The sequence below is a fragment of the Notolabrus celidotus genome, chromosome 12, assembly GCF_009762535.1.
Source record: "Notolabrus celidotus isolate fNotCel1 chromosome 12, fNotCel1.pri, whole genome shotgun sequence".
NCBI classification, from domain to species: domain Eukaryota; kingdom Metazoa; phylum Chordata; class Actinopteri; order Labriformes; family Labridae; genus Notolabrus; species Notolabrus celidotus.
Window position 1 is genome coordinate 3,383,148 of NC_048283.1, and position 13,807 is coordinate 3,396,954.

Consider the following 13,807-nt stretch of genomic DNA (forward strand, 5'->3'; position numbering starts at 1 on the left):
TGTGACTAATGATGGGTGTGTGTGAGAGTGAGAGTGAGAGAGAGAGAGAGAGAGAGAGAGAGAGAGAGAGAGAGAGAGAGAGAGAGAGAGAGGGAGAGAATTATTTCAAGAAAGCAAAGCGAGAAAGAGATCAGAATATGATAGAGTGAGATGACCCAGTTTTTGGCTCCCCCTCCTCCCACTCTCCTGCCCCATCTGCCACTGTTGTTTTAATCCACTAGTTACCACGGATGTATGCACACACACAAATATTTCTCTGTTTCTCTTCCCACTGCTGGTAAAAAAACTCACACCGTCTGATATTCAGCAGAAGAATTATCATCGTTTTTAAAGCAAAGTGATGACGCTCAACTTTTCTTTGAGCGTTAAGATGTTGGGAGTCACGCTGTGCAGCGTTTGCATGTATGAGAAGAAGCACGTCAACTAAGGATAAATCTAAATTTGATCGTTCTCTCTGTTATTAATTCTCGTGTTTGATTAATTGTTAAATTCAGAAAATGTCAGAAAATAATGAATTATATGGAGTGTTTGTTAAAACCTAAGATGGGCTCTTTAAATGTCTGGTTTCGTGGAGAACATAAATAAATACATGTACGTTTTTTTTATATTTAAGAGTAGACTCCAACATTTTTCCATTTAAAAACTTCACTTAGGGCCTTCTGGTTAAGTTGCACGCCCATGTAGGGGGCGGCCTGGGTTCGAATCATAGACTGTATAAAATATGGACGTAGTATCCGTGACGTCACCCATCTGTTCCTGAGAGCTGTTTTGAAGCAAATCGACGGCAGAAGCCATATTGGAAATGCGGAACTCAACTAGGCAGAGTGTGACGTAGTGTGAGCCTCTTAGCCAATGGCTGTGTGTTCCCGACTGGGAGTCACGTCAGTCATTTCCTTATTTGGGCAAAACTCGTAATCTTAATATCTTCTGAACCCGTCATGTTAGAAAAAAATTCACCCCCCGTACAGTGTGTGCCATTAGAGAGATTAGCTTTGTAGGGCCAAGCCGGTTTTTGAACCAGGCTGTAAACATGTTTATTAATGCTGCAAAGATCGTCTTCTTCCCATTCATATCAATGTGGTTTCCGGTGTTTCTGCAGCCAGCCTCAAGCGGATTTTCGATGTATTGCAGTTTATAGCACTTCCGCATTGGCTTCATCGTTTGAGACCGGAGTTTGCCGCTTGGTTCGAATCCAGCCTGTGGCTCCTTTCCTGCATGTCATTCCCCCACTCTCTCCCAGTTTCCTACACTATCCACTGTCCTCTCCCTCTATCAATAAAGATGTAAAGCCCAAATATATATATATATAAATATAAAAAAATAACATGACAAAGAGAATTCTGAACTCATGTTTTAATAAATCTGTATTTCTAACCCCTACCAGCAAATAACTGATGTGTACTAGGGATAGACCGATTATCGACCGGACTGATTATCGGCGCCGATATTCGGCATTTTGACGCATATCGGCATCGGACATTTTTTTAAAATTCAACGGCCGATAACAGATCAATATAAAACTGGGATATTTTGGCTCATTTCTGCAGTTTGCATTGTCTCATTACAGGGGACGAGCTGAGCAGCATCCGTTGTGGCCCCTACAATTACTAGTGATTTAAAACTCATACAACCCCACTTCAAAAAAACTACCAGCAGCACCTCGTCCTGCTGCTGGTTAACTGCCACACAAACGTGCTGTTAATGGGACAGGCCTGTGTGTCTGTGTGTGGGGGTGATTATGCGAATAATCACTGAATAGGTGCTAATGACTATCAAATAGTATTTTGGCTTAAAATGTCCATCCCTGCTTTAAATGTCGGAAAGACTCATGACTAATCGTACAGAAGCCACGGTCCATCGCTGAGAAACACTCACATATTTACGCCTCCTCAATGTGAAGCAATGTTTATTCAAAATCATTGTTTCATGAAAAATATTCTCACAGAGGCGCAGAAGACCCGATCGTAGTGCGAGAGAGACCGTGATGCTGAGCAGGTTTAACTAACCTTACGGTTAACGTTTTCCCAGAGAAGTTACTCAGACAGATTCACTGATTATTCAAACATTTGGATGTTAATTAAAAGTATGCAATCGATGAATTAATCTTTAATGTTAGTGCATCAAATTCATGTTTCAGGTTCATTCTCTCTCCACTTGATTTGATCTGGAGGTCATAACCTGATGCTGCACAGTGGCTGCACACTGCTCAAACTCTCAAACGATGACTGCTTTAAATAAATTGGACACATTTCCCCGTGGAAATCATTGGAGCACAGCACAGCTCAGCTTGAAGCACGCACAAACACAGTAATGTGCATCATATCTATCTCTCCCTGTCAAACAGGGAGAAGTCTAACTGCTTGTATCTGCTGCCCCCCAGTGGCTGCAGAAGTAACAACATGCATGAAGAAGTAGACCTCCAGCAAGACTACATGCAACCACTTCTAAATGCACTGCTCACTCACAGCTTTACATCGTTCAACACTTTATGAACATGATTCTAAGTCTCTACCTAGGTCTCTACCAGCTCCTGTTTCTCACTCACCGGTCTTTTCTGGCTCCTCGGGGGCGGTGCCAGCGATGCCACTGCTCTCCAGCCCAAAGGCGGGGTCCACCTTCCCTGTGCTCCTGGCTGCCTCCTGCACCTTCTTCACGTGAGCCTCCACCAGCTCAGCCGGCACCTCTTCACGCACGCGGGAGAACTCCTCTGTGGAGAGACAGGGGGAGGACGTTTACTTATAAGCAATTCAAATCAGCGTAAATTTGACCCACTGATTATAAAAGATAACTCTGATACAGGCATGAGTGAAAGACAAACTCCACTGTAAAATGCATCGAAATGAACTGTACAGGAAAGTTTTGCTTCTCAAAGAGCTCATGATTGTCATTATTTCATTCTCTCTGAGTTCAACCTCAGTTTTGATCTCATGCTAATATCTGCACAAAAGCTCGCAAAAATCACTGCACCCGAATTCAAAGATCCTGTCACATGTTTCTGGATAATCATGCATGGTTAGTCAAAGAATTGTGGATCCTTGAGTATGGCAATTTACACCTTTTAAATCTTGAAAACAGCTTCATAATAAAGTGCTGTCCTGCTGCAGAGACACAAATCTTGCTCAGATTATTAATCCCACGTGTGTCAAATAATGTCCCAGTCTTAAACCTGATTTATACTTAGTCTGCGTAGCTCCCGTACCTACACACACCTACACACGAAGCTGACATGCACCTCCTCCAAAATGTAACTACGGGTAGAATCAACACGGACCGCAAGCCCTGTGATTGGTCGGCTCTGCTGCATTGTATTTCCTGCATTTACAGCACTTCCTGGATCCCCGCTCATTGGCCTTGTATTTCATCTCCTCCTCTCTATTCTTCATGTAATCATGTCTGTATGATAAACAGCAACATGTATCAGCTGTAGATTAACATAACACGCTCTGAATCTCTGTGGAGAAGCAAACAGAGATTGTAGCGGGGCCGGAAACAGGCGACCGGACTATCAGATACCCCTTCGGAGTTGGCGCTCAATTGAGAACCGTTTTTGTGTGTTTTGTCTGTGAGTGAACCGGCTCCCAGCTGGGAAAACCAGTTCCAGAGCGGCTCCTACTCTTTGCTGGTCTAGAACCGCAAACCGCTTACGTCAGGGGCGAGGTTGCCATGATCAAAAACACAAACCAAACGTGTTTCCGCCATTGTCCTGCAGCGAAAATATTAAAGAGACTAATGGATTCCGAGGCAAAGCAGTGGTCGGCCGAGGAGACAAGGTACCATTTTCTGCCAAGCGGTCACTTAAATCTAACATCATGATGTTCCTCTTCCACGGGCTCGAGCGGGCGGACACATCGCCGCACAAGTATGTGGTGCTCATGTCCGCGTCAGCCCCTGCTGCGTAGGGGAGACGCAGACGTATAAACCAGCCTTTAAGATCTGTTAAAGTAAATGAAATGTGTCTCTCAGCCATATTTAAGGCGTTCTTCTAAAGGTCAGAAGGGTAACTGCATCTGTTAGAGGTAACTGCAGCTCTGAGATGTATTATTATTCCATCCCCATCTTGTGTTTGTGATCTGTTATCAAAGAGCTGTTAAAGATGAGATGCTTCAGTTTCATCTTCTCTCTTCGTTCTCACCTAGAGCGGCCCTCGCAGCAGCAGATGCCACTCTGGGGTCGACCACAGAGGCCAGGAAGGCTACTGTGCTCATGACTGGGTTTCCAGACTGGCTGAAGGGGATGGGCTGGTATGCCAGAGGGCCCAGGGAGGCCTCGGTGCTCTCCAGGTACGGATCCTCGATGGGCAGCCGCAGGAAGTGAAGGATACACTCGTCCTGTGTGCGTGAACCGATGTGCTCAGACACTTTGTTCCAGTCATCTTTGAACATCTCCAGAGCCTGGAGGAGGGGAGGGGACAGACAACACAAGTCTTAGTGAAAGTATCTTCACAATATGTTCACAGAGGAGAGCAGGATTATGAAAGATACTGAAGAGTGGGAGGACAGAAGAAGGGATTAAAGGGTCGTAAGGTAGAAGGAGATGAAAGAGTTATGTGCCATGAAAGAGAGCGCAATTCAAGAGTGAGAGGTCAGTACAGAGGGAGAGACGGTATATATCAAGGTTAGAAGAATACAGCAGGGGTAAGAACAGAGGTGATAAAGAAATAAGGAGAAGATGAACAAAATGTGAGCGTAATTTCACAACGGAGACGTGCAACAAGTGTGATATCTATCAAGTGTTTCCTCCAGCAGGTTGGAGGAAGAGAGAGTTTTGATGCTCGGGGGGGGGGGGGCAAACATCAACCAGGGTCATTTTCAAGTTTGTTTTTTCACTCCTGTCCTCAGAGACTCACCTCCAGCAGCAGCAGAGTCTCCTGTTCAGTCCAGTCCCTGGTGGAGTTTGCTGCTTTTCCCTGTAGGGCAAAAATAAACAGTCATGTAAGAGAGGCAATGACACAACAGGATAGTAGATCAGCGGTGTGCTTTTTAGCCTCTTGTGTTTGTCGGCATGAGATCCCTCTGACATGAATCTCAGAAACATTCCTGTTTTTACTTGTATTATTTAGTTTCTCTCCTTGATTTGAGACTTTTCCTCTTGTCATTTTGTGACTTTTTTCACTGAGACTCTGCGTGTATCCCTCAAACATTACACTAGAACAGCTGAGAAGATCGTTGGCGCCTCTCTCCCCTCCCTCCATGACATTTACTCTTCCTGCCTCACCCAAAAAGCCCTGCTCACAGCAGGCGACCCCTCCCACCCGTCTAACAGCCTGTTGCCATCAGGAAGGAGACTAGACAGTCTCCGGGCCAGAACCAGCAGACTGAGGGACAGGTTTATCCACCAGGCAGTCAGGATGCTGAACTCTCTCCCTGTTTAGCCCCCTCTTCCCATAGTGCCCCCTTCACAGACATAACCCGGTCACTCATTTAAGTATCTAAAGAGAGAAAACCCTGACCCTAAGTGATACTGGGATGCTGACCTTGATGTTTTTCTTGTTGTAGAGGTCCGAGCGAAGGCCGAAGTTCTGCAGGTCGATGGCCTTGTCTTTGCCTTTATCCATGAAGTTGGGCATCTGCTGTTGAGGGGGAATCTGGAGGAATGAAAACCACCACATGATCAACGATGATTGCATTACAAAACATTTCGTTCCTCCGCCTTCACGGACTCTTGTGAACCTTACCGGTGGGGGTCTGTGGTTCAGGGGCATGAGGCCAGACGGTGTGTCAGCAAGAACGGTGAAATGAGGTGTGGGTGGGGGGCCCATGGGCAAGGGGCGGCTCTCATGGTCGACCTGGTAGTTCACCAAACCCCACTGCTCCAAGAAGGCATGAACTCTGGAGATCGAGAGCAAAGACGATTAATAAACTTCTTCTTCTGATTTATTTAAAATAATGAAGTCTGTTAAATTATCCAAGAAAAGTTCAGTTCTTTAGTTTGTATGAGTGTTTGGTGCAGGGCAAAAAACTGGAGTCAAAAGGCGTTTTTCGACGGCAGGAACTAGGGACTTCACACCTGAACTACGTGCGTTTCGACCGGAGGAACCAGGGTCTAAGTTTAGTTCAGGGGTAGATAATCTCCCCCCTAAAAAGCCCCTGCTTGGGGGTAGTACTTTTCAAAGGTCCCGGGACTTTCGGGGGGCAGGGCCACTAATCCTGAACGTGTCTGATTGGTAGATTAACCGCAGTGTTTTTATTCCTCCCTCCGTCCACAATAACATCACACACATCTGTGATTCACTTGATTTCTCTTTCTTTCATTAGTTTTTATTTGTTCTATCTTTTTTGTATGTGTGTGTACTTTTCAAAAGAAGAAGCTGTGATTCTCTTGATTTAGCAGCTTGTAACAGTAGTCTTCTCCCAGCACACCATGAATGCGTCTCTCCCGGTGTTCCGGTTTTAAAAGTGACCCTGTAAACTGGAGACCTTCAGCTGAACGTGTCAGTGTTTGTGGAAATTACACAGCTGTTGAAACACAGAGGGAGTTCCTGGGAATGCAAACTAGTTTAGTTTTTTATTAAGATTTCAAAATATCCTCATCAGATATTTAATGATCATCTAAAGACGTTTATGAGGGATGCATCCGGCTGAAAGTCTCCAGTTAACAGGGTCGCGGTTGAAACCAAAACACCAGTCGATCTCTGCCACGGCTTTATGAGTTCAAAACTAGTAAAGTAGTTCTGGGGGCTAAAAGACCCCAGAACTCTTGTTCAAAATGCACCTTAACTACTAGTGAACAGGGAGCTGTAATGTTTTTGTTGGAGTTGAGAGACAACGTCAAAGAGCGAACTGTCAACATCACTTGAATGCAGATGTTTGTTTATACAGGATTTAAAGCTAAATGGATGTTAGATGATCGCTGAAGGGGTTCTGAGGCATACAGATTGTCAAGCATAAGTGGACAATACTCCTTACACTACAATAACAAACTACGGCACTACAGCTGCAGAAACTGGACTAAAGAGATTCTGTTCTCAAAACAGTTTCTGAGACTTCGCTCACCTCATGATGGCACAAACGTCTCCGGTCAAGTTCCTGCGACAGGAGGTGGAGGTGAGGTACTCCTGAGGGTTTAGCCGATACGTGTCAATCATGAAGTTGCGATACGCCAGGTATCTGTTGAGACATGAGCATCACAGAGAACATATAACAGCAGGTCTGCAGCAACACAAAACTACACACACAAAGAATGAGTGTAGAAGTGTTTCATGTGACTGTGTGTGTGTGAAGGCTCACATCTCTGGAGTTTTGGACTTGTTCTTTCCGTTGAAGAACTCAGGCAGTGCTCTCCTCTCGATCTCATGGATGCTGGCGTGAAAAGGAAGCGGTTGCAGAATGAAACCAGAGTTCAAGGGTTTCCTCTATTATTTCTAAAGCAGCTCGTACATCAAAGTGAAGTGATTGAAAGGTGATGTTAGACGTTTAAAAAGCTCTTACCAGTTGTAGTCAAACCAAGCACCGTAACTGGGGATGATGATGTGATGAGTCTGTTCAGTCACGTTGTCCTCGCTTGTGTCAATGAGTCGGTTGATTTCAGCTTTGCCCTGCTCCTCATCATCCTGCAAACGCAGACAGAGTCAGAGAGGTCCGCACAATGAACACACAGCATCTCTGAACTGTGACACAGATACACTCAGTTTAAACTAGTAGGTATCTGTGGTATTGCACTTGAGTGGTTCAAATCATATTTGTCTGACAGGAGTATAAGTGTAAGCCTTGGAAATTCAGAGTCCAGCTCTGCCCTGCTGCTGTATGGGGTTCCACAGGGGTCGATTTTAGGCCCCCTGCTTTTCTCTTTGTATTTACTGCCCCTGGGCTCCATCCTGAGAAAGCATGGCATCTCCTTTTATGGTTATGCTGATGACAGTCAGATATATGTACCGCTAAAAAAAGAGTAATGCTTCCTCCCTCACATCACCACCTCGGTCAAAACGGAAGCTCAGAGGGGATAGAGCTTTTTCTGTTGCTGCTCCTCAATTATGGAATGAGCTTCCCCTCCACATTAGATAAGCCTCCTCACTGTCCATTTTTAAAAATCATCTTAAATATTTATTGTTTTATGATCCTGTGTTTTAATTGTTTATGCCTGCGTTGTTTTTGTCTATTTATGTACAGCACTCGTTTGTGGTCGTTTTAAAGTGCTTTATAAATAAAGTTGAGTTGAGTAACATTTTATGAGAGAATGTTTTTAAGTTTTAATCCAGAGAAGAACTAAAGCAGTCGGCTGCTTTGATCAAAATTAAAGCAGATCAATTTATCTGATTTATGATGATACAAATAACTCCAGCAAGCAAAGAGTGAGGCCCATTCACCCCTCACACACTCCTTCACTGTTTCTTAATGAACACAAAGATGAAGTCTGAGTCATTCATCATCTCACCTTTCCACCTGACAGCACCGAGTCGTCCTCCATGTCGTCTGGAAAACACAAACAGGTTTCAAGTTCAACTTTTAACAGTTCTTCAGAGGCTGATTCTGCTCTCAAGTGATTCATGTAAGTTATGAAATGTAAGAGCATTTCAGTGTCAGATACTTACCCAGGTCATTCCCACCTTTCACAGGAGTGTTCTCGATGTCTTTCTTTGAATTTGCTGAAAGAATAAAAAAGAAGGAGAAAATTCAAAGAGTGTGTAATTCAGCCACGGACATGAAGGCCTTAAAAAGCACTCTGCTTTTCAAAAGAGGACACCAAAACAGAGAGTGCTGAGCAGAGTGGGTGCGTGCGTGTGTGTGCGTGTGATGAAGGATTTTTGTAAAAGTGGGACACTGCAGATGGGACCTGGTCTAAAAAGAGCATTTTTTAGTTAGAATTCTGTGTTTGGTTTTGAAAGAGGATCTTTGTGGAGGATGCGTCTGAAGCTCGATTCATCCACAGTCGATTAGTCGGGCTGGTTTCATTCTCTTCTGAGAGGACAATGGTGCATGCATCTGTGGGAGGATATGTCCTCAGCAGGGTGACACTTCTGCTCATCAAGAAGAGATCCTAACCCGGATGCGTCTTCACCCTATACCCTGCACTACCCCTGTCGTTCCTGCGGTTACTCACAGAAATTCAATCCGTATGATCTCCCTTGAAAATCACTCACAGGGATTTCAGCTCGCTGAAGCAAGGAGTGGTTTTCCTCTGAGGATTTTGTCTGCAATCTCTAAAATGATGTCTGAGGATGCAAAATCAGGGTGATGTAAAATCAAGTCAATTTGATTTTGGTTCCATGGATTCATCTGGAACACCTGCTGATTAAGTGGCTCCTTCCTGTGTGCAACTAAAGGTATCTTACCACTGTAATGGTTTTTAAGTGGGGCTGCACAAAACCCTGTTTGGATGCAAGCTGATGCACCACCTCTGATGTTTGTTGGGCGTCAGACTGCATGTAGGCCACACATCAGGACTGTGATAGTCAGAGATTTCTTGTTCTTGAATGAGCAGGTTTGAGTTTCAGCTTGGTTCAAATATCTCAGTGACACGTGGTGTTTTTTTTAAAATTTTAATTCTGTTTTTTTTATTATTATTTATTTTTTTAATGTATTTTTATTTTATTTATTGTTATTCTTATTGGGGTTTTTTTTTGTTTTTTTTTTTACCTCTCCACTTATTTATCTTTTAAGTATTAACCTATTTATCTTATTGCAGTTTCACCATTATTTACTTTCCTTTTTATTCATTAATCTTTTATTTTAAATTATTATCATTTATTATTATTGGTTGTTTTTTTGTACATTCACTTATTGTGTTGATTATATAAAAAACATCACTTGCTTTAATTGTGTATATTGATCTTTTATATGTAATGTGTACAAATTCAAATAAACAGATCTTTGAAGAAAAAAAAATCTGAGCGATGGTGTAGTTTATCCAAACAGAGTCCAGCTGAAATCCCCCGTGCTTTTCTCATACCGTTTTTGGACATGCTGCCCTCCTCCATGCTGGCCCCGGCTGAAGAGTCGTCCAAGTCCTTCGTCATGTCCTCCTCCGTGTCCTCCTCCTCGCCTCTGTGGCCGCCCCGTCGCTTCCAGTGAGGCCCGGGGTTCCTGACACCGAACGGAAAGCCAAGAGTCAATGAAGAGGCTGATACTCCTCCACTAATATGTCATTCAGCAGTCAGCGCACAGCTTCATTCAGTTCATGTTTTAAGAAACAACTCTTTAAAGTAAGAGAGCATTAAAGGCTTTAACGGCTGTCTATTGAGCTTCCTTTTACTTTAAACTGAAAAAACTAAAATAATAATAAGAGTATCTTTTGGCCCGTGTTGTGTTGTGAACTAAACCTACTGGGTAAACCTCTTGAAAAAGAATAACTCCTTATTGCCTCATTGGTTGTGTTTATTTCACTCTTCAAAAGAAATTAAGGTGCATTCCTTGCTTTCAATGTCTTGAAACAAGATATTTATCCTTACAGAGTGGGTGAATGTAGCTTATTTGAAGTCTAACGAGATACTTTGAACTAAAATGATAGAAATAATCTGCTAAGATTGGATTTTTTGCAGAGCTGTCAGTTTGTCTTAATATCTTTATTTCTGTCATTAAATCTAAAATTCATTTTCCGCCTTCACTTGATTTTCCTCAATAGTGTTGAGTTTGAGTGGATGATGTTTTCTTCTTCTTTTGCTATTTAATGCGGTTAGCATTCTTCTTCTGTTATTTAAAGCGGTTAGCTAACAGCTTTAAGATGCTCTATTATAGTCACCGTCTAGGGGATACCGTATTACAACCAGGCACTGGTGAAAACGATAAAATATTTTCCCATTTTAAAAGTACAATTTTTCAAGTAACTCTTTGATTTTTACTAAGTGAATGAATATTCAAAAATAATTGCCCCTCCCTACTATGCAGCCTATTGTAGGAGACATTCTTGCCATCTCAGTATTGACAAAAGTATGTGTGTGATTATTATTGTAATACAAAAATACAAAACATACATATATTTTTATTTTTCATTTATTACATTTTTTTCTTGTTCCTTCTTTTTCCCCCTCAGTTTTGAACTGACAACTTTACAATTGCTCCAAGGATTAATACTACTATTATATTAGTATATATTATTATTATTATTATTAATCTCATATTTCAGCAGCCATCTGAACTGTGTTGAAATGCCCTCAACTCTGTACCAGTATACTTTCTATTAGTTTTGCTGCTGTTCCGTGTCATGTGTTGTGTAACTTCAGTTAGTCATGAAAATCACTAATAAAAAAAAATGAATAATTAATTAAAACACCAAATATACCAGAAGTAACAATAAATATTAAGTGTGTAAATAGAATACAGAACATGTTTGCTGTTATTTCAATATTCGTCTTTTTTAATGCAATAAGGATGATCTTTCTTGTGTTTTTTTTTTGTTTTCAATGCAGATAAATCTTCTAATAACAGGGGGGGACAGGGCCTTCTCTGTCGCTGCCCCCACCATCTGGAACTCTCTCCCCCAACACCTCAGATTCTCTCCCTCACTCACCAAATTCAAATCCGGACTCAAAACACACCTTTTTACAAAGGCTTTTAAACTAGAATTGATTGATTTTTTTCTTGTTTTGTTTTATTTTGCTGCCTTGCTCTTCTTTGCTTTTTTTTTGCACTGTTTTCCTTTGCTTTTCTATTGTATTATTTTATCTTATTTTCCTGTAAAGCGCTTGGAGAATCTTTTAAAGCGCTTTTATAAATAAAATGTATTATTATTATTATTATTAATAACTCATCAGATAGTAACAAGTATTTCTCAACACTTAAAAAGTCCCATACAAATTAACTTCGACTCTAGCTTTAAAGGACAGTCCTTCCTTTGGGAATTGTCCACTATAAATAAATGAAACATCAGCATCATTCTTCTTTAAAGATAAAAGGTAAAGACTTCCACATCTCTCTGTCTTTAAGTTGAATTGTTTGCTCAACCTCAGGCTTAATAAAGAGCATCGCTGGTTTGCCTCCTTACCCCTTCTTTCCTCCCTTCTTGCGGGATTCTGCGGGAGTGCTAGGCGGCGAGGGCGAGCGTCTCCTCTTCTTGCCGGCGGAGTTGGCCTTGCGCTCCTTTCGATCGGGTGTACGGGAAGACTGATCAGACAAACCCCGTGTAGCGCAGGGAGCGAGGGATGGAGGATGAGAGAAAGAGCAGCAGAATGAGAGGATGGAACGGTTGCACACACAAGGAGGGGAAGCAGAGGGAGAACGACAACAGGGGGGGGGGGGAGGGAGGTGGGGGATGCCGTGGTGGTGGAGGAGACAACCAGGGTTCCTGAACACTGTCGCAGCGCTCAATGAGAGGCTCTTCACTTCTTAATCAATCTGCATAAAGTTCTCTTAAACAGACGAATGAACCCCTCAAGTTCATAATGTTTGATTACTCAGGGAGGTTCTGAAAAGACTCACACCCGAGTCGTTTACACCGAAATTCTAATTCTAAATGACCGACTTGTCTAAGGTAAGAAAGCACCCACTTATCCAACACATCTTAACATGCTTTAAACTTAAAACACCTCCCTGATAGCTGAACAACATATAAGACCACATGATGTTTGTTCCACTTGATAGAAAACCTAAACAAAAAAATGTGTTTGAGTAAGTTCTTAACAATCAGTTAATCCATACTCGATTAATTGTTGTCATCCCTAGTGGCTACGAGTAAATTCATCAATTTTACAGTTTTTGGTCAGATCTTGAAATCCTTAAAGGTGACATATGACGCTTTTTTCATCAATATATATTGGTCTAAGAGGTCCCCAAAACATGTCTTTAAAGTTTATGCTCAAAAAAACACTTTGAAATCAGATTTTGGTCTGCCTGAAAACCCCTCTTCTTCGGCCCTCCTCAGAACGGTCTGTTTTCCCTCTGACCACGCCCCCTCAGGAAGTGGATGAGCCCTCGGCTCTCCAGCACGTTGATCTAATGTTTACATGTTGGCTGAATATACACGGCTGCTCACAGACCCGCGTTACTTTAACCCTCTGAATCTGATCCAGAATCTGATCCTGACGGAGAGGCGCCTGCAGCAGGACCTTTCTGAAGGATTGGTCACAGATTTAGTGTTACTTGTTGTTTTATTTATCATTATGTAGATGTGTGTCTTGGTACACAGCTACGAACATGTAGCTATGTGGCTATGCTAACTAGCGCTAGCACTTATCCATGATAAATAAAAATCATCCACTAGATCTTCAAATCTGCAGACGTGGGGAGTAAAACCGAGCTCTGCCAGAAAGGCAGCGGGACCTTTCTGAAGGATTGGTCACAGATTTAGTGTTTCTTGTTGTTTTATTTGTCAGTATGTCGACGTGTGTCTTGGTACACAGCTACAGCTACAAACATGTAGCTATGTGGCTATGCTAACTAGCGCTAGCACTTTCCCATGAAAAATAAAAATCATCTTCAAATCTGCAGACGTGGGGAGTAAAACCGACCTTTGTGTTTATTAAGACAGCCTACAACTAGCATGCCTCCCTCCTAAGCTCCTTGTTAGCACACGTGTGCAGGGAATGAAAAACGGAGGAGGGGTTGAGTTGTATTTTATACAGTCTATGGGCTGAACAAGCTCCGAGCTCTGACTCCGTTACAGACCGGATATTGTCGTCACGCAACAAAAACACGGAAGTCTGAAACGGCTCGTTTCACACACATTTACAGAAAGGTGGAGAAATCAGAACAGGGGCAGAATGGATTTTTTTCATTCTTGGGGGGTTTGTAGACATGCCAGGGACACATATTTCAGGTAGAGAACCATCAAAAAGTCCATTTTGCATGATATATCACCTTTAAATCTTCAAGCTTTTTTTTAAAGTGGACAGAAACCCTGAAATAAAACTGAAGGACACAAAGAGTGAGGAAAAGTT

At 42.4% G+C, this 13,807-nt stretch overlaps 1 protein-coding gene across 3 annotated transcripts in view; it reads right to left on the reverse strand.

Annotated features, from left to right (window-relative positions):
• The window catches only part of smarcc1a (SWI/SNF related, matrix associated, actin dependent regulator of chromatin, subfamily c, member 1a), a 38,975-nt gene that overhangs the window by 15,381 nt on the left and 9,787 nt on the right, over nucleotides 1-13,807 (reverse strand). For 2 of the 3 annotated variants that reach the window (XM_034698651.1, XM_034698652.1), the window contains exons 10-21: nucleotides 11,917-12,035; nucleotides 9,886-10,019; nucleotides 8,528-8,581; nucleotides 8,371-8,408; nucleotides 7,428-7,549; nucleotides 7,227-7,298; nucleotides 6,993-7,106; nucleotides 5,675-5,828; nucleotides 5,474-5,584; nucleotides 4,847-4,906; nucleotides 4,133-4,391; nucleotides 2,546-2,707 (exon numbers count right to left, since the gene is read on the reverse strand). In XM_034698651.1, the coding sequence (XP_034554542.1) occupies nucleotides 2,546-2,707; nucleotides 4,133-4,391; nucleotides 4,847-4,906; nucleotides 5,474-5,584; nucleotides 5,675-5,828; nucleotides 6,993-7,106; nucleotides 7,227-7,298; nucleotides 7,428-7,549; nucleotides 8,371-8,408; nucleotides 8,528-8,581; nucleotides 9,886-10,019; nucleotides 11,917-12,035 (1,399 nt within the window). Of the gene's footprint in view, nucleotides 1-2,545; nucleotides 2,708-4,132; nucleotides 4,392-4,846; nucleotides 4,907-5,473; nucleotides 5,829-6,992; nucleotides 7,107-7,226; nucleotides 7,299-7,427; nucleotides 7,550-8,370; nucleotides 8,409-8,527; nucleotides 8,582-9,885; nucleotides 10,020-11,916; nucleotides 12,036-13,807 lie in introns of all 3 variants that reach the window. The other variant, XM_034698650.1, reaches the window with a different exon arrangement.